The sequence below is a fragment of the Myotis myotis genome, unplaced genomic scaffold (genome assembly GCF_014108235.1).
Source record: "Myotis myotis isolate mMyoMyo1 unplaced genomic scaffold, mMyoMyo1.p scaffold_m19_p_8, whole genome shotgun sequence".
NCBI classification, from domain to species: domain Eukaryota; kingdom Metazoa; phylum Chordata; class Mammalia; order Chiroptera; family Vespertilionidae; genus Myotis; species Myotis myotis.
In genome coordinates, this window is record NW_023416390.1 from 6,423,648 (window position 1) to 6,443,496 (window position 19,849).

The 19,849-nt window shown below is 40.9% G+C and overlaps 1 protein-coding gene across 4 annotated transcripts in view; it reads left to right on the forward strand.

Moving 5' to 3' along the window:
- The window catches only part of CCDC150 (coiled-coil domain containing 150), a 46,856-nt gene that overhangs the window by 15,271 nt on the left and 11,736 nt on the right, over positions 1–19,849 (forward strand). For 3 of the 4 annotated variants that reach the window (XR_004969462.1, XM_036320140.1, XM_036320141.1), the window contains exons 13-16: positions 3,538–3,651; positions 11,507–11,590; positions 15,834–15,941; positions 19,194–19,322. Coding sequence is in view for 3 of the 4 variants with exons in the window: in XM_036320140.1 (XP_036176033.1) it covers positions 3,538–3,651; positions 11,507–11,590; positions 15,834–15,941; positions 19,194–19,322 (435 nt within the window). In the remaining variant the exon portion in view is untranslated. Of the gene's footprint in view, positions 1–3,537; positions 3,652–11,506; positions 11,591–15,833; positions 15,942–15,961; positions 17,605–19,193; positions 19,323–19,849 lie in introns of those variants that run through there. The other variant, XM_036320142.1, reaches the window with a different exon arrangement.

Here is a 19,849-nt window from a genome sequence, read left to right on the forward strand (position 1 = left end):
GAGAGTTAAGGTTATGCATCACTGTTATCTAGAGAACTTATCTAGAGCATCAAGAACTTGCCTGCCCCAGACAGTAGGTCCAGCAGCAGATGTCAGTCCAGACGCCAGGCCCCGGCTGTCCCTTGGCTTCTGACTGAACTAACGAGCTTTTGTATGACCAGATATGTGAGCAGTTTTACATTTTTATTTCTCATTTAAGAATTGGGAACAAAAGAAAAGCTAAGTTCTTAGCCCAAGCTCAAGGACCATTCACCAAGCTGGCAGGGGCCCCCTGTGGTTTAGTCTCTCATACCGAATAAATTGAAAATAGTCCACCGTAAAAGTCACTGAATGAACTAACTCCTTGGGGGTCAGGACTTTGTTGGTGTCAGTTTGGCCCCAACAGGCTTTTTAAATTTTGGAAAACTGGCGACTACTATTAAATTCATGAGTGCTTTTTGCTTAAAAATATTAGTGAATGTTACAGGGCTAAGGCAAATGCTGTATTCTGTGATTTAAAACAGCATGACTTTGCTTGTCTGATTTCAATTGTCTTAATGTAGGCCGAGTGTAAGGCGATGGGACTAGAAGGTACTTGCTTCTTAGAGTGGTTGTATTAGGCAGTGGTAATGCTTTTAGAGTCCTATTTTTTTTGTCTAAATTGATTTTTTAACGTGTATTTATAAAGCTCTGGGTTTTTGGAGTCAGGTTTACTGAGCTGTAATTTACATAGTGAAGTTCACCCTTTTCTGTGTTTGGCTCTGAGTTTTGGCAGCACATGCAGGCATGTGATTACCACCAAAATCAAAATGTAGAACATTTCTCTTGTCCCAGAAAGCTCCCTGGGTCCTTTGTAATCAACCTCTTCCTCCACCCTGGTACCCACTCATCTGCTTTTCTGTCCCTGTAGTTATCTTTTCCAGAACCTCCTATAAATGAAATCATACAGGATGGTACACCTTAACTCTGGCTGCTTCTATTTAGTGTAAAGCCATTTTGCTGTATCATAGTTTGTGTTCCAACATATAGATGTATCACGGTTTCTTTACCCTTTGTCAAATGAAGGACATCTGGGTTGTTCCCTGTGTAAATATTCACATGTGAACATATATTTTTATTTCTCTTGGGTAAATATCGTGAGTTGGATTTCTGGATCCTGTGGTAAGTATATGTTTGAATAACAGACTACTCAACTGTTTTCCAAAGGATGTGTGTCATCTTGCTCTCCTACCAAGACATATGAGCTGCAGTTTCTCTCCATTCTTACCAACACTTGGTATTGTCAGTGCTTTTTGGTTTAGCCTTGTAACTGGTGAGCAGTGGTATATGATTGTGGCTGTAATTTGCATTTCTCCAATGACTAATAATAGTGAGCATCTTTTCATCTGTTTATTTGCCATCCACAACTTGAATTCTCTTCAAATCTTTTAACCATGTTTAATTCAATTGTTTGCTTTCTTACTATTGATTTTTCAGAGATTTTAAAAATGTAGTTTCATATTAATTCTTAAGAAAAAAATTATATTTATATATACATACAAATATTTTATCAGGTATATGTGTTATGTATATTTTCTTCCATTTTATGCCTTGTCTTCTCATGTTCTTTCAAAGAGCAGTTTTATATTTTGGTGCTTAGTTTATCAATCTTTCAAATTCTGTGGATCATACTTTTTGTGTCATATCTAAGAAATTTAAACTAAGATCACAAAGATTTTCTCCTTTGTTCTTCTCTATAAGGCTTATAATCTTAGGTTTTACATGAGGTCTATGATCCTATTCAAATTAATTTTTGTATATCATTCAAGGTACGGTTCAGGTGCATGTTATTGTCAGGTGGATGTCTGATTGTTCTAGTATCTTGTATTATTGGGATATAATTATACTATAAATTCACCTTCTTAAATTATACAGTTCAGTGGTTAGTATATTCACAAGTTTATGCAAATATCACCGCTCTCTAATTCTAGAAGCTTTTTATGCAAAAAGAAACCCAGTACCCGTTAGCGGTTACTCCCTATTCACCCCTACCCCGGCCCTGGCAACTACTGATTTCCTTTCTGTCTCTGGCTTTATCTCTTCTGGACATTTCATATAAATGAAATGAATGTAGACCAGTATGTATATAATCTTTGGGGTCTGGCTGCTTTTCACTTAGCCTGATGCTTTTGAGGTTTATCCATATTATACCATATGTCAGTACTTGATTCTATAGATAGCTGAATAATATTCACTGTATGAATATACCATATTTTGTTATCCATTCTCAATTGATAAACATTCAAGTTGTTCTACTTTTCAGCTACTAAGAATAATGCAATGAATAATGAATGTTTGTACAGTTTTTTGGTGAGCATATATTGTTAATTTTCTTTGGTATATTTTCCCCAGGAGTGAAACTACTGGGTCACGTGATAATTCTGTTTATCATTTTAAGAAACTGCCAAACTTTTACAAAGAGACTACCATTTTACAATCAGTCCCACCAGCAGTGTATGAGGATTCCAGTATCTCCACATCCTCATTTATACTTGTCATTGTCTGCTTTAAAAAACACACAAAAAGTATCACACAAACAGCAGTCACCATCCTCATAGCTCAATTTTGTGTCAGCAAATGTTAAAGGATGTTCATGATTCCAAGATTTTCCAAGACTGGGCTCCCCAATGCTTACATGGGATGTACTTGCTTAAAAAAGGAAAATGTCTGGACATATCTCAGTAGCTTTTGCCACCTACTCTATTGTTTCAAATTTCACAAGGCAAATTCCTTTGGCTCTCCAGTAGATGTATATAGTGTAGGCTACTTATATAAACAACATTGCCGCATTTCCAAAATACTCTTTCAGTCCAGCTGTGATGAGCAGTTTTGGGAAGCAACTCCTATGATAAATCAGAAGCAATATTAAATAATGTAAGCACTCCTACTAAGGTCAGTCGGTTTTACTTGAATATTACAAAAATAAATTAAAAATTTATTCTACCCATCTTACTGGATGTGAAGTATCTCACATCCAGTTCTTTTCTTCTAATGGCTGAGTAATGTTTATTGTGTATATATTCAGTTGACTCATGAACAACATGGGTTTGACCTGCCTGGGTATACTTATACATCAATATGAATTATTTCTCTATTTTATTTCGCTTTTTTTCAAAATTTTTCTCAACAGTATGTTGTAATTTTCAGCATATCAAATATTGAACATATGTTTTTAGATTTGTATCTAAGTATTTCATGGGTTTGTGTAATTATTCATAAATGCCAAGTATCAGAAGAACTTCCATTTCTAGTAAATGTAAACTGTGTAAATTTATAATAACCCTTCTGCTGAAGACTAGAAAAGTTGAAAAACTATAAAAGAAAAATCATTTTAAAAATCATCATAGCGCGATTGGATTGAAAATCCCCAGATATAAAGGTAGAGAACATGTTCATAAGATACTTTCTATTTTACAGTTGGAAATGTCATGTTTAAATAAGTTAATATTTTTGGATCTGGCATAAGGAGTCTATGTATAGGTGGTAAATGGATTTCTTTTCTCCCTTTGTGTTTCAAAGGTAGACGTAAACTCATTAACCCACAGCCTGCAGACTCTGGAAGAAAGGAATAAGGACCTGGCTGATCAGTTGGCTTATCTGGAGCTTCAGCAAGATGAGGCCGATTACCATGGGGTGGGTATAAAAAGGTCAGTCTTCAGTAGGAAGTAATGACTAATGAGTTTTTAAAGAGAGACCTGAGGTCAGGAGATGGGCTTTCTTTCTTTCTTTTCTTCCTTCCTTCCTCCCTCCCTCCCTCCCTCTCCCTCCCTCCCTTCTTCCCTCCCTCCCTCCCTCCCTCCCTCCCTCCCTCCCTCCCTCCCTCCCTCCCTCCTTCCTTCCTTCCTTCCTTCCTTTCTTTCTTTCTTTCTTTCTTTCTTTCTTTCTTTCTTTCTTTCTTTCTTTCTTTCTTTCTTTTTCTTTCTTTCTGCTTGCAAAGATGATCTATAATGCTGAAAAACACAGAGATTGCTAATGTTTTAAAAACATCTGCTCTTCTATGAATTGTGAAGAAAAAACTTGTATTTTCCCCGTCTGAGTTTCCTCCATTACATCATCAGTTGTAAGTTTGATTTCTAAAAGCTATTTAACAAGGACAGTGCATTACAAACAAATGGCAAAGTTCTTAAAACATCTTCTCCCTGTGGTAAAGGGGATTTAAAGAGGTGATTGGTCTGTGAAGAGCGAATATGTTTCCTATGTGCCTTTGAATACCTGAATACTTGAAATTTAATTATTGCTTCTACAACATGCAAATAAGCTTTGGAAATTCCATGGACGCCCTAATGTGAGTCTATCTTAATCTGAACTAAATTCTCTCAACCTTGTCATAAGCTGCTCATTGCTTCAACTATGAAAAATTACAGCGTGAATGTAAGTCCTTTTACATTTTCATGGCTGTAGAGCCAGTCTGCTTAGGTTTTTCAATCTTGGCTGAGATTCTTGATGCTGCTGCTTAACCTTCCTGAGCCTCAGTTTCTTAAATCTGTCAAAGTGGGGATCATATTACTATTATTAGGAGGTTGAGGGTTGTTCAGGGGGTTAAGTTAACACATGTAATGCATATATCAGACATCTAACATTTATTGAATTCTTGGTATCTGAATTGACCCCGGGTAAGAAGGCCTTGAGCTCCTATTGGAGCGACTAGAGGCACTGGCTAATTCCCAGGGTCTCTCGGGCCAGTCCTCCCTCCCCCGAGACTAAAGATTCCCCCCTGCCCTTGGCCTGTTGGCCAGGTCTCAGCGGGGCTTCTTCCCATTTCCTTTTGGTTTGGAAGACCACCTCTCAGCCTGCGCCCACCCCGTGAGCAGGCCTGTGGCCTTACCTTATTCCTGACTTTGACAGATCTTGCCAGTGATTTGGGCCAAGTTGATTCTTGCCTGCAGACCACACTTCTTGATAAGGTCTCCCAGTGAGAGCCCACCACTCCAGCCTGCAGACCCGTGTCTGTCCACTTAGAATCTGCTCTGACCACGGCAGCTGGGAAGCTCTGCAAGTTGGCTGTAGCAGGCTGAGGAATGAGGTCGAGATTTCAGGGTTATTTTTTAATCTTAACAATACTGTTAAACCTATTTCCATTCAGTGCTGGCAGTGTAATTTGTTCTTTGAGAGTTCACACTTGAAATTCTCCATAAAAGCTTCCTTGTAGTCTATCCTCTTATTGACACACTTGAGATGATACACATGAGTGTGTGTTGTGTATGTCCTCCCACCCTCGACTCCCCTCAGGTGTGAACTCAGGAAATCCTGGTTTCCACCCTTGGCTCCATTTATGTGTGACCTGGGCAGGTTCTCAACGTCTGTGGGGATCTTCCCTAACTGGGGTTTCCACAGCACATTGCATACCCATACCAGAATAACTGCTACATGGATGAGAAATTGACCTGTTCATGCATCTGCCTTCACTCTTCTAATGCAAGAACAGGAGTTACTAATCTTTATACTCCCTGGCCTAGTGCCTAATACATAGGAGGTGTTGAAGAAACATTGATGGAGGAGAACACAGAGGATGGGGAGGATTAAATGTGTGTAGAGTGTCCACCACAGGGCCTAGCATACAGTTTCCCCACATAAATACTGTTCTCTTACTTTTCCTCACACCTTCTAATTTTAAGTTAGTTTGTGCCATTTCAGCCTTTAATAATGGTGTAATTAAGCCCATTCCCACAGACAGTCATGCAGGAAACCTCCGTGAGAAAAGATTTAAATGTGGGAAGGTGGCTATTCCTGATTTCAAGTTAAATGACTATCTTCCCCACCTTTCTTTTGGATTCTAAACATTTCAAATAGTACCACCAGACAAAAATATAGTCCCCTGTGCAGCTAGAGCATTAATGACTTGAAGTTAAACAAGAAATGAGGAGAAACCAAGATGGCGGCATAGGTAAACACTGGAGTTTGCTGCCTCGAACAACCACTTCAAAAATACAACTAAAAGATGGAACGGACATCATCCAGAACCACAGGAAGGCTGGCTGAGTGGAAGTTCTACAACTAGGAGGGAAGAGAAAAACATACCGAGACTCAGAGGAGGCACAGTGCTGAAGTAAAATACTAAGGTGCGGAGTGCATGCGGAGCGGGCTGGCGGCTAAGGGCGCGGTTGTCGTTTTCAATCGGGAGGGAGTCTCAGGCTCTGAGCTCCAGTTCCGGGTGAGTCTCTAGGGACCCAGACTCAAACAGGAGAAGTGGGACTGTCTGGCATCGCTCAGATTCTAGGGAAGCTTTCTCTCCGTGGGGCTTGCAGCGATTACTGGGACACTGAGAAGCAGAGCCTCTGAGGGCAAGACTGAGAGCAGCCATAATTGCTAACCCCGCCCTGTTGATCCAGTGGGACCCGCCCTGCCCAAGCCCTGCAGGGAGACTTTTGCTGGATAGCCTCAGGCAAAGGCTAGATTAGCACCTCCCTAGAGATCCAGGAGCCAGGAAGCCCAGAGGTCAGAGTGGGACAATCCAGTTTGCAGCTCCGTGGAATCATAAAAGACACACTCAGGGGGCAGACTCAGTGAGCACCAAAGCCCCATTGAAGCAAGTCTAGCCCCAGAGGGGTGTCTCCAGCACAGAAGTTCTCCCACTGCAGACACAGCTGATTCTCACAGCCAATTGGCCTGGAGGTCAATTCCTCACAGTGATAACTACAACAATCAAGGCTTAACTACAACAAGACTGTGCACAAAGCCCACAAGGGGGTGCACCAAGAGTGTCTACCTCAGGTAATTGGGACACTTAGCACAGAAAGGCACTCTATCGACACAGCGAAAGCATAAAAAATGCCTAGACAAAGAAACAGGACACAAACAACATAATTGGAGGAAAGCAAACTGTTGGATATAGAGTTCAAAACCACACTTTTAAGGTCTTTAAAGAACTGTCTAGAAGCCACCGATAAATTTAATAAGGCCCTCAAAAAGACTGGTGAGACCACCAATAAATGTAGTGAGATCTTCAAGAAGACTGGTGAGACTGCCGATAAATGTAGTGAGATCTTCAAGAAGACTGGTGAGACTGCCGATAAATGTAGTGAGATCTTCAAGAAGACTGGTGAGACCGCCGATAAATGTAGTGAGATCCTCAAGAAATCTAATGAGCCCCTCGATGTGATAAAGGACCAACTAGAAATTAAGCATACACTGACTGAAATAAAGAATATTATACAGACTCCCAACAGCAAACCAGAGGGTCGCAAGAGTCAAGTCAAAGATTTGAAATACGAAGAAGCAAAAAACACCCAACCGGAAAAGCAAAATGAAAAAATCCAAAAATACGAAGATAGTGTAAGGAGCCTCTGGGACAGCTTCAAGCATACCAACATCCGAATTATAGGGGTGCCAGAAGATGTGAAAGAGCAAGATATTGAAAACCTATTTGAAGAAATAATGACAGAAAACTTCCCCTACCTGGTGAAAGAGACTCCCAAGTCCAGGAAGCGCAGAGAACCCCAAACAAAAGGAATCCAAAGAGAACCACACCAAGACACATAATAATTAAAATGCCAAGAGCAAAAGACAAAGAGAGAATCCTAAAAGCAGCAAGAGAAAGAAAATCAGTTACCTACAAGGGAGTATCCATATGACTGTCAGCTGATTTCTCAACAGAAACTTTGCAGGCCAGAAGGGAGTGGCAAGAAATATTCAAAGTGATGAATACCAAGAACCTACAACCAAGATTACTTTATCCAGCAAAGCTATCACTCAGAAGTGAAGGCCAGATAAAGAGCTTCACAGATAAGAAAAAGCTGAAGGAGTTCATCACCACCAAACCAGTATTATATGAAATGCTGAAAGGTATCCTTTAAGAAGAGGAAGAAGAAGAAAAAGGTAAAGATACAAATTATGAACAACAAATACACATCTATCAACAAGTGAATCTAAAAATCAAGTGAATAAATAATCTGATGAACAGTATGAACTGGTGATTGTAATAGAATCAGGGACATAGAAAGAGAGTGGACTGACTATTCTTGGTGGGGGGGGGGGGGCGGGTGTGGTGGTGAGGGAAGATTGGACAATAATCGTGCACCTATGGATGAGGACAGTGGGTGGGGAGTGAGGGCGGAGGGTGGGGTGGGAACTGGGTGGAGGGGAGTTATGGTGGGAAAAAAGAGTAACTAATGTAATAATCTGAACAATAAAGATTTAATTGAAAAAAAAAAGTGAATCTTAAAACAGGAAGATGTTCGTCAGTGTACCATTGACAGGTGTCAAAGTTGGTTCCATCTGCTGGGGACCCGTCATACTAGTAGTTAAATATTTTGAATAAGATCCTTCTTATAGCCTTCTTATAAAATAGCTTTGCCAAGATGCAGTATCTGCTGTTTTTATGTATTCTTCTAACAGCTTCGGCTAACTTTCACAGCTTACCTGGATTTTTTAAATGATTTCAGAAATCATTTTGTGGCTTTCTTGGCAACCTGCCTTTGAGACCTTAAGGTAATTTGTTTGCTTCCTGCTTTTCCCAGGAGTAAGCCTTTGTGTTTGAGTTACAGTGTATGTTCTAACCACTTGCATTTTTCTTTGTAACCTGTTTCTTAGGTGCTTTGCTCTGCATATTTAATAGCCTTTATAGTATATTGCCTAGATTACTTAAGCAGCGGTTGCCTTCCACAACTCAGAATTGGAGCTGTTTACTCATTTAAGTGGTCTTTCTCTAATCTTTGGTCTTCCACTGATTCTCTTAAGTACAGGGCCTATTCAAATAATCTGCAAACAGTAATTTAAGTTACTGCTTTCACATTGATTTTCCTTTGACAACTGGTAACCATTTCTTTTTGTCATAAATTTTAATAAGTGACCATGTGCCCAATATCAGATTTTTATTTTGCTTGGATAGTTTTCTCTTATTGCTTTAGCATTCTCTTTAGTGGCAAAAGAAAGTCTTTTAAAGGTGTATTTAAAATATTAATAGAATTTCAATATGCCTTTTGCCTAAAAGAGAAAATTTTATTGAAGAAAAGGTGCTATTATTTTTTTAAATTCCTAGACACCTTTTAAAAGAGACCCAGACCATCTAAGTCAGCGGTTCTCAACCTGTGGGTCACGACCCCTTTGAGGGTCGAACGACCCTTTCACAAGGGTCGCCTAAGACCATCGGAAAACATATATAATTACATATTGTTTTTGTGATTAATCACTATGCTTTAATAATGTTCAATTTGGCCCTGACTGGTTTGGTTCAGTGGATTGAGCATCGGCCTGCGGACTCAAGGGTCCCAGGTTCGATTCCTGTCAAGGCCATGTACCTTGGTTGCGGGCACATCCCCAGTAGGGGGTGTGCAGGAGGCAGCTGATCGATGTTTCTCTCTCATCGATGTTTCAAACTCTCTGTTCCTCTCCCTTCATCTCTGTAAAAAATCAATAAAATATATTTTAAAAAAATAATGTTCAGTTTGTAACAATGAAATTGGGAGTCACCACAACATGAGGAACTGTATTAAAGGGTCGTGGCATTAGGAAGGTTGAGAACCACTGATCTAAGTTATTCCATGAAAAGCCTTTCCACATTCCAAGAAAGCTGAGTGATTTTTGAGTGTTTAGTATTTGCTCTAGTGGCATATTTTAAGTTAAATCTAGCCCGTGGTGTTTTTACACACTATCCCTACACTTTACGGCACTTTGGGGCACATTGATTTATAGAACTTGGAACTGAATTTTAATAATCAGGGTTTTATAGTTATGGCTTAGCTATTTTTGCAGCATTACTAGCCATCCTTTCATTTCTTTTTTACTGAAGATGTGGTTGAAGCATAATCCCAAACTATAATGTTTCATTCATGGAATGATTTTACATTAGAGTTTCTAAAATAGAAAAGTTTGGGTAAAGGAGGCCTGTATGTCTTCCACAGACAGAAAATTGATGATTAATTTCATGATAATACATTCGTCTTCTATTTTTTTGATGGCAGTCCACATTTCCCTTAGGTTATTTTGAAACCAATACTTTATTGGTGTGAATGCTTTTAAAAATTTTCCTTTGCCTTAGTGGTAGCAACACATAGAGATTTTTAAAAAAACTTTAAGAAACAATGTATGAATATGCATATTATACATGAATTAAATATTGCTTTGATAAGACAAATACTTAGATGGTCATAATAGTTAATAGCCCACTGACATCTAATATTCAGTATACGTTTTTATATTGAATGTGTGTAATTTTAGAGTAGATGGTATACAAGGACTAATGACTCTTATATTTGTTTGTTTGTTTTTAATCAAGTCTAGACTGTCTAAAATGTCCTAATTCTTCTACTGCAGGCAACAACCAAAGAGAAAACAAAATCTAGACTGGTATGCCCTCTGTGCTATCATGAATGTATTTTGAACAGAGGAAAATATGAGTTACATGTTATTAGATAGCAATCTAGTTTGAAGCGTGTGTCTCTTCTTTTACTTGGAAATAAGTGTGTTGGGTTCACAACACTTGAAATAAAGGGAAGTACAAAGTGATGGCTAAAGGATAGCTGTACCTGTCAGAGAAATGAAGAATTTCTCCTTGTAAATTAATATCCCTACACGTATGGTTTCATCATTATCAACTTGCCCAAAGTTGAATATAACACAAAAGTCTAAATTCTTTGGCTTTAAATGCTTAAGAGGTTCCCTGTTCTTTATTCACAAATAAAGCAAATGTAAGCCAGAAGTAGAGAATTATGTCAATATTTCCCAGGACCTTAAACTCCAGATTCACTGCAGACGGTCTGTAGTTCAGTAGGCAGCTTGAATGATGGAGGATTTGCTTGTGTCTGTATTATTTCACAGTTGATTTGTGAAGATACTTTTGCCGTCAGTGTTTCCTGTTACCAAAAAACAACACTGAAATTGATTATGGAGGGTGAGACTTCCCATGTTTAATCACTAATATTGTTCCTAAAGTACCAAGAAGGCCCAAAATGTAATCAAAAGAAAACTATATTATACTTATTTCCCTGCAAAGTTTGATGGAAAAAATGCCAGTATTAAATAGGCTGTTTGAATGATGAAAATATGTAATTTCATGAATGATAGAGCTTTCAGTAATGTTTGACCCAGATAACACCATGTTCAGTGTTTGATCAAAACAGTGTTTTTCGTTTCTGCCTTTGACTCTGATAGCGGAAGCCTCTCCTACGGTCCGAGGGCTGTGACCATTTGCACATCCCGTTCTCTTCCAGGACTGTCTGAGCTCACACTGTGTACCTGTAACCACTGATATAGCCCCCACGTCTGGGCTGGATCATGGCTACCGAGGAAGGACTGATGTGGCAAAAATAGAATTAATAAGTAAAGAAGTGCCCCTGGGACTCTTCAGGCACTTGCTCTCTTTGTCTGCCTCCCAGCGTGTTGCAGAGCAGCACCTGGCTGTCTAGGGAAGGGGAAGAGGCAGTGGTAGCCAATAAGTAGGAATCCCGGTTGCGTTGGTAGGAAAATGGTGAGGTGCAGATACTGTTTAAAAGGAAAATGATGGGTCCCTTGCATGCCTGGTGCACTGATCCGTGTCTGCTTGCTTCATCAGCTTGCCCGACAGAAGGTGGAAAATGTCTTGGGAAAAATTACTCAGAGTAAAAGTAAACTGGCCTATGAAAAGGGAAAACTCCAGGTATGAGGTTTTATTTTCTGAATTTTGTTGTCTAACCTTTTAATGTTATTTGTCAGTCTAAATAGTGATGAATTTTGAGAGTACCTAGTCTGTCATTTACTAATTACATAACTTTGGATCAGTCTTTGAACCTCCCTAATTTTGTTACTGCATTAAAATCTAAGTGACTTCTATTTACGTACCTATACTGTAATGTTAAAACCTTAAATCTCGAAGCCAAAGGCCATTCTGTGAAGCTTTATTATAATTGTTTAATGCAAGGTCATTTACTGAGAATGTAGAGAGCCTGTGTTCTCTCTTTGCTGAATTTTTTCTAACTTTCCTAAAGAGAAATAACCCTGGAAATTGGTACTCTGAGGCACCAGAATAGATGAGTGAATGGGATGATACCACTCTTCCTTTGCAAAGGTTTTGTTTGTTTTGTTTTAATAAAGTTTTTATTGAACTATAACATATATACAGAAAAGTACACAGGTCACTGCCTGGTAAATTTTCACAAAGTAAAGCTACTCATGTGATCAGCACTCAGATCAGGAAATAAAACATTCCAGAACTCATTGCATAGCCTTTCCCAGTCACTATCTCCAAGAAAGGTAATTCCCATCCTCACTTCTGACACCTCAGATTAATGGTTCCTGTACTTGAACTTTAAATAATAATACAGTGTGTATATTTTTGTATCTTGTTTCTTTCACCCATCACTGTAATTGAGAGCTTCATCTATGTTGTTTGTTGTAATACTTTGGCTTAAATTGCTGCTTGGTATTTTATTATATAAATACTAGAGGCCTGGTGCATGAAATTCATGCACTCGAGGGTCTCTCAGCCCAGCCTGCACCCTCTCACAGTCCAAGAGCCCTCGGGGGATGTCCGACTAATGGCTTAGGCCCGCTCCTAAGCCGTCAGTCAGGCATCCTTAGAGCTGCCAAGGAGGTGGGAGAGGCTCCCACCACCACCGCTGCGCTCGCAAGCCATGAGCCCGGCTTCTGTCTGAGCAGTGCTTCCCCTGTGGGAGTGCACTGACCACCGGGGGCAGCTCCTGCATTGAGAGTCTGCCCCCTGGTGGTCAATGCATGTCACAGCAACCAGTTGTTCAGTTAACCGGTTTGTAATGGTCACTTAGACTTTTATATATATTGATTTGCTTTAAAAAAGGAAAAAAATCTGTGCTATGCTGAAATTATCACAATTTCTTGAATGTATTTTCACACTTTGGCAGTTCAGGTTGTTTTTACTTGGAAGCTCATTTCAAATTGTGAAAGGGCTAACACTGTAGGTATGTCCTGCTTCATTTCAAATGGACCATATGTAGTGAAGAAAAAAAAACTAGAAAATGCATTGATTGCGTTAAATACTTGCCTTACAAAGCATATCCAAATAAGACTTCCTTTCCATCTCCCTTAGCTGTCTCAGAGTTTCCCTAGTGTTGTATTGAGTCCTGCATCCATCTCCATCTGTGTATTTGGGCACTGGAAACAGTGTGTGATGTGACCTTGCCCGAGTGTCTGCTGGTCCTGCACTGGCTGCTGCGCTGGCCGTGGGAGCTGCGTGGGTAGTCATGGCAGAAACACCCGAGATCTGGGCCGCGGGATGCATTTGCTTCTGTGTCCTTTCCCATTTGAATGTCCTGAGTTAGAAATCCTACTAAATAAGAATTTTGAGCTGATTCTCACAGCCAGCTGGCCTGGAGGTCAAATCCCCCTAGTATTAACTACAACAATCAAGGCTTAACTACAGGAGGACTGCACACAAAGACCACTAGGGGGTGCACCAAGAAAGCATAAAAAATGTGGAGACAAAGAAACAGGACAAAACTGTCAATGGAGGATATTCAGTTCAGAACCACACTTTTAAGGTCTCTCAAGAACTGTCTAGAAGCTGCCGATAAAGTTATTGAGATCCTCAACAAATCTAATGAGACCCTCGATGTTATGATAAAGAACCAACTAGAAATTAAACATACACAGACTGAAATAACGAATATTATACAGACTCCCAACAGCAGACCAGAGGACCGCAAGAATCAAGGCAAAGATCTGAAATGCGAAGAAGCTAAAAACACCCAACCGGAAAAGCAAAATGAAAAAAGAATCCGAAAATACGAAGATAGTGTAAGGAGCCTCTGGGACAGCTTCAAGCGTACCAACATCCGAATTATAGGGGTGCCAGAAGATGAGAGAGCAAGATATTGAAAACCTATTTGAAGAAATAATGACAGAAAACTTCCCCTACCTGGTGAAAGAAATAGACTTACAAGTCCAGGAAGCGCGGAGAACCCCAAACAAAAGGAATCCAAAGAGGACCACACCAAGACACATCATAATTAAAATGCCAAGAGCAAAAGACAAAGAGAGACTCTTAAGAGCAGCAAGAGAAAGAAAATCAGTTACCTACAAGGGAGTACCCATACGACTGTCAGCTGATTTCTCAACAGAAACTTTGCAGGCCAGAAGGGAATGGCAAGAAATATTCAAAGTGATGAATACCAAGAACCTACAACCAAGATTACTTTATCCAGCAAAGCTATCATTCAGAACTGAAGGTCAGATAAAGAGCTTCACAGATAAGGAAAAGCTGAAGGAGTTCATCACCACCAAACCAGTATTATATGAAATGCTGAAAGGTATCCTTTAAGAAGAGGAAGAAGAAGAAAAAGGTAAAGATACAAATTATGAACAACAAACATGCATCTATCAACAAGTGAATCTAAGAATCAAGTGAATAAATAATCTGATGAACAGAATGAACTGTTGATCATAATAGAATCAGGGACATAGAAAGGGAATGGACTGACTATTCTTGGGGGGGAAAGGGGTGTGGGAGATGCGGGAAGAGACTGGACAAAAATCGTGCATCTATGGATGAGGACAGTGGGTGGGGAGTGAGGGCGGAGGGTGGGGCGGGAACTGGGAGGAGGGGAGTTATGGGGGGAAAAAAAAGAGGAACAAATGTAATAATCTGAACAATAAAGATTTAATTAAAAAAAAAAGAAATCCTACCAAATAAGAATTTCAGTGTAAAAACTAAGGGCTCTCGATAAGAACATGTTGTCTGACAAGCGTGACGGCATTGTGCTGAGTGCCCAGGGGAGGCAGGGCAGACCCCCTGAGGAGCGCTGTGGCGTGAGGATGGTCCGTGCTGTGCTGGGAGAGAGGCACGTCGGAAAGTCCTCGGTGACGCAGCCACTTCCCACTGGGCTCAGAGGTTGACGCTTGCTTGTGTTTAAAATGAGAGTAACGGCTGCACCACCGCCTCCCTTCAGAGGCAGCATTTCCATTCTGAACCGTAACTGGTGGCCGTGGGGACCCACAGCACGTGCTTTTCTCCTGTGCGCTGTGGGACAGGCGACAGGAACAGCCAACAGGAGGGAAGGGAGGACCCTGCTGATGGCTCAGGACACAATGTGCTCTCATGCAGCTCTCATGCAGCCTTTCAAAAAACACTACAAGCATGCAGAGTTCAGCAGCTCTTTAAATGTCCAGAGCTCCAGCCAAGGGTGCTTGCCCCCACGGTAGGAAACAAGAAGATACCACAAGAGAAACAAGTTTTTTAAATTAAAACTTGGGGTGAAATTTTTCCTGATTTAAGAATAGGCTCAGCAATGTTAGTTGTTGATTTGTATCAGAGAGTTGGGAATAAGAGGAAGAAAATGTAGAAAAACATAATTTGGCGATGTATGAGTAAATATTAATGATAATCATTTTCCCCAAATGATCAAAATCTTTAAAGGCAAAGATGTGAGCGGTCACTTTTATGAGTTAGTTCTAAAACACAATTCAGCATATAATTCCACTTATTCAATTTTTGTAATTCTGCCAGTGAAAACACAGACTGTCTCCTTGCATGTTGGCAATTCCAATGATCCATATTTTAAAAGAAGTTTGAATGCCAGATACCACAGTTCCTTTAAAATTGAAAGTTATTGCCTACAAAGTCTCACTGTTATAGTCATGAGTCACGTTAATTTGGAATTTCCATAAGCAGTAGAAGCCAAATGAGTTATCTCTGTCCATAAAAACGGATTTAGCTTATTTTAGCTGATGAAGTCACTACGTATTTCAGTTGAAATAACATTTTGCATTATTAGAAAAACCTAGGATTGCTTTTTGCAGGTTTTAGGGATTCTCTAAATTTGTTTTGAAACTCATGAAATCTTTTTTCCCTTTTGGAGTAGATAACTATATGTACAGTATCTTAATTATTGACGAGGCTGATTTTTATTCTTTTTTTGCCTTTTCCCTAGATAAAAGTGAAACAGCTGGAAGAGCAGCTACATTCTTTCACTGAAACCTGCTCACAGAATGACCATCTGCGCAAGTTGAACAAGGCTCTGGAGGGCAAATACACTCAGGTGTGATTGACAGCTACAACAGATGGCTGTTGAGCGGTTTTAACTCCTTTTTAAGAGATGGATGCCTTTTTCCCACCTGACCAAACAGTGCCAGAAAGATGAATATTCTCAATTAACTCAGTTCAACAAGCGTTTTTTTAAACACACAGTATGTGCAAGGTTCTGCTAAGCCATCGAGGCATTCACAAAGATGCCTGAAGCTCGCTTACGTTCTAATTTGAGGCTTAAAACTGTGCTCAATAAACTTTATTGTAGAATAGAAAGCAGGACTTTCAGAAACAAAGTAGCTTGTATTTTGAGCATTCATAGGAAACACATTACGATGGAGCTTTCTAACTTTTGGCGACAAGTCTCTGGTTTTTGAATTCTAGGCAACAAGACACACCTGCAATCAGCTGCTTACTTAAAAAGTGTTAGTAAAGCAGGTGCTTACTTGTCAGCATGGTGACTGTTGAGATTGATAACATTTTTAATTGATTTTTTTTTTAGAGAGGAAGGGAGAGAGAGAGAAACAGAATTAAACCCACAACCTAGGTATATGCCCTGAGTGGGAGTCTAACCAACAACCTTTTGGCATGAGGACAGTGCTCCAACCAAATGAGCCACCCAACTAGGGTGAGATTGATGATAACATGTTAACCAATGAATAGAGAAAGTGAGACAAGTAAGATATAGAAAATATTCTGCGAGGAAAATAATCCAGGAATGTGTAACCCAGGGGTCCTCACACTACGGCCCGCGGGCCACATGCAAATACAAATATTGTATTTGTCCCGTTTTGTTTTTTTACTTCAAAATAAGATATGTGCAGTGTGCATAGGAATTTGTTCATAGTTTTTTTTAAACTATAGTCCGGCCCTCCAACGGTCTGAGGGACAGTGAACTGGCCCCCCGTTTAAAAAGTTTGAGGACCCCTGGTGTAACTGAAAGAAAGTGATTCATTTCAATAATTTACAAATTTACCGTGTATATTTTTAAAAACACCTCTGCCCCTCTCCAGCAGCATGTGTAATTTCGGTAGCTGTAACGTTTGTGGATGTGCCTTCAGTAACCAAGGAAGTGGAATGTGTCTCCAGATGGAACCCTGTTAGGGTTCTAACCATCTGGCTGTTGGTCCAGGGCCTCGTTAGAGGTGCTCTCCCTCTGGGATTTGACAAAGGGCTGCTCCTTGGCTGGGATAGACTCTCGGTGGGGTGTCCTCATCCTGAAAGCGCGGAACACTTTTCACATTATACTTCCCATCACGGCTTGGCTTAGAACACTGTTGTTCCTCCTAGCAAAGGGGACACTCTTTGAAAAATAACTACATTTAGTTGAGTTTAGTTTAGTTTATTGTTTTTAATTGGTGATGCCTCCAAGAAGAAGGAAATCTCCGGAGAGGCCTGCATCTTCGAAATTTCTTGAGAGCTATAGACCCAGCGTCAAGGAAAGAACCTCGTCCGTGGGTCTGCCCAGTGTTGTTCCCAACTCCACACGCCACGTGTCCTTTGCACCTGCCCTGACTTCTGTGAGATCTCAGGACACTGGGGACTCTCGAATCTCTCTAAAGACTCTTTTGAATGCTATTAAAACCATGGAGGGAAGACTGGAAGGTAAAATAGACATTCTTGCCTCAAGACCATTTAAAACTTATGAGGCATCGTATTTTCTTAAACGGGATTCGGTAAGTAAAGACCATAAATGAAATCATTAGGAAATTTGAGATTTATATAACAACATGAGGCCCGGTGCACAGATTTGTGCATGGGGGGGGGGGGTGCAGAGGGCATCCCTCAGATTGGCCTGCACCCTCTCACAATCCGAGACCCCTCGGGGGATGTCTGACTGCCGGTTTAGGCCTGCGGGATTGGGCCTGAACTAGCAGTGGGATATCCTCTGAGGGATGTAGCAGTGTGCCAAGTGGCAGATGGCCAGGGAGGAGCCCGAGCCGGGTCAGGTGCCACGCCCCTCACGCTCATCCTGGCCTGCTGCGCCTGCCACCACCGCTCGGTAGCGCTGCCGGGGAGTCAGGAGAGACTCCTGCCACCACAACTGTGCTTGCCAGCTGTGAGCCTGGCTTCTAGCTGAGTGGTGCTCCCCCTGTGGGAGCGCACTGACCATCAGGGGGCAGCTCCTGCATTGAGCATCTGCCCCCTGGTGGTCAGTGCGTGTCATAGTGACTGGTCCACTGGTCATTCGTTCATAACAGTTGCTTAGGCTTTTATATAGATAGATGAAGAATAGTAGTAACAATCCAGAAAGATAATGTTTGAAGGTCTGAGTAACAGGAAATTAGGGGATACTGATGATACAAATAGAAACCATTCTGTCTCTCACATAATTATTGTTTTGGGACATAGAAAATATCAGATTTTGCTTAACAATAACCATTGACATTTCTAAAATCTTATTTTGATTTATTTTTTAATTTAAAATATCTACCTAATCTTAAATGTTCGAATTAAGTTGTTTAGTTAAAGCCTGATTTTAAAATAGAAATACATGAATAAAAACCCTAAGAACTTGAACGTCAGAAAATATTTTCCAAAGAAAACTTTTTAGAGCATCCATCTTTGCTTGATATGTAAACCATGAGTTACTACCACACCCCTACTTGCATGTCTAAAAGGGGAAAACTGATGAGACCAGGTTAGTGAGGATGTGGAGCAGCAGGGCTTCTCATACGCCGCCAAAGGGAATGTAAAATGGTGCAGCCGCTTTGGAAAATAATTTGGTAGTTTCTTTAAAAATGAACCATAACTACTACCATATGACCCAGCCATTCTACTCCTAAGTATCTACCAAAGACAAATAAAAACACTGTCGACACAAAGACTGTACACAGTTGGTCACAGCACCTCTGTCTGTAAGAGCTGGAAGCTGGGAGCGACTCGCAGGTCCAGCAGGCGGATGGGTACTGCCTGTGGGACAGCCGTACGGCAGAGGATGGACACAACAGAAAGGCACGGACTCGGGACACATGCGGGAGCTTGGCCCCATTTCACACATGACCTCATCGTCTTGCCCCTTTATACCGTATTCTGCACTTTCATGGCGATGGTCATATATTAGGTTTGCTCGTTTATTCACACATTTATTTTCGCTTTGGAGTTTTCTTTAAAGGGAAAAACGGCTAATAAAAAAGCTGATTTTATTTGTAATAGTAAGCACATATAATTGACACTTTAGGTTTGGTTTCTAAGTTGCTGTGTCTCGCTCTAATGCGGTTTATTGTGCTGTGGGAAAGTGATGCGTGGTCCTCGTTCTCCTAAGGTGAAGTCCATCCTTGAAAAAAACGAAGAGGAGCTCTCGGAGGCGGTGAAGTGTCGCGATGCGGCGCTGAAGGAGAGCCAGAAGCTGAAAGGGGACCTGGAGGCCCTGGAGGACAAGGAGAGCAAGAAGGTGGGGTCCTTCCGGAAACAGCGCCGAGGGGGGCTGTGCATCTCAGGCACACGCATCCCTCTGGGTCTTGTTACTTTAGGAAGAAACAGTGAGGACTGATCAGAGGAGGATTTGTTTTCTTTAAGAAAACTGTAGAAGCACTTTAAAATGTTTTCCTTAAAAATGCATAATTTCACTCCCAATATTTTTCAACTTCCTGTCTTAATCAAAAGAAAAAGTCCTAATTTTTTCTGTTGGAGCACATCTGATCTTGGTAATAGCCTGCCTCCTTTGCTTTATTAACATGATACTCACTGCTCCCTGCCGAGGCGGGTGTGCTCAGTGGAGACAGGTCACATCCCAGACGTCTCCTTGGCCGCAGGGCTGTGGGTGCAGCCTCTCCCAGCCCCTCCACCTCCTCATGGTCTTTCGTCCTGAGAGAACTCTGACCAGGGCCCGAGCGGGCCCGCCAGGCTGTTGGTCCCATGTCTCTATCTAGTTAATGTCTGTGCTGTGTGTGACGTGCCAGTGGTCGGGGGCACTTCAGA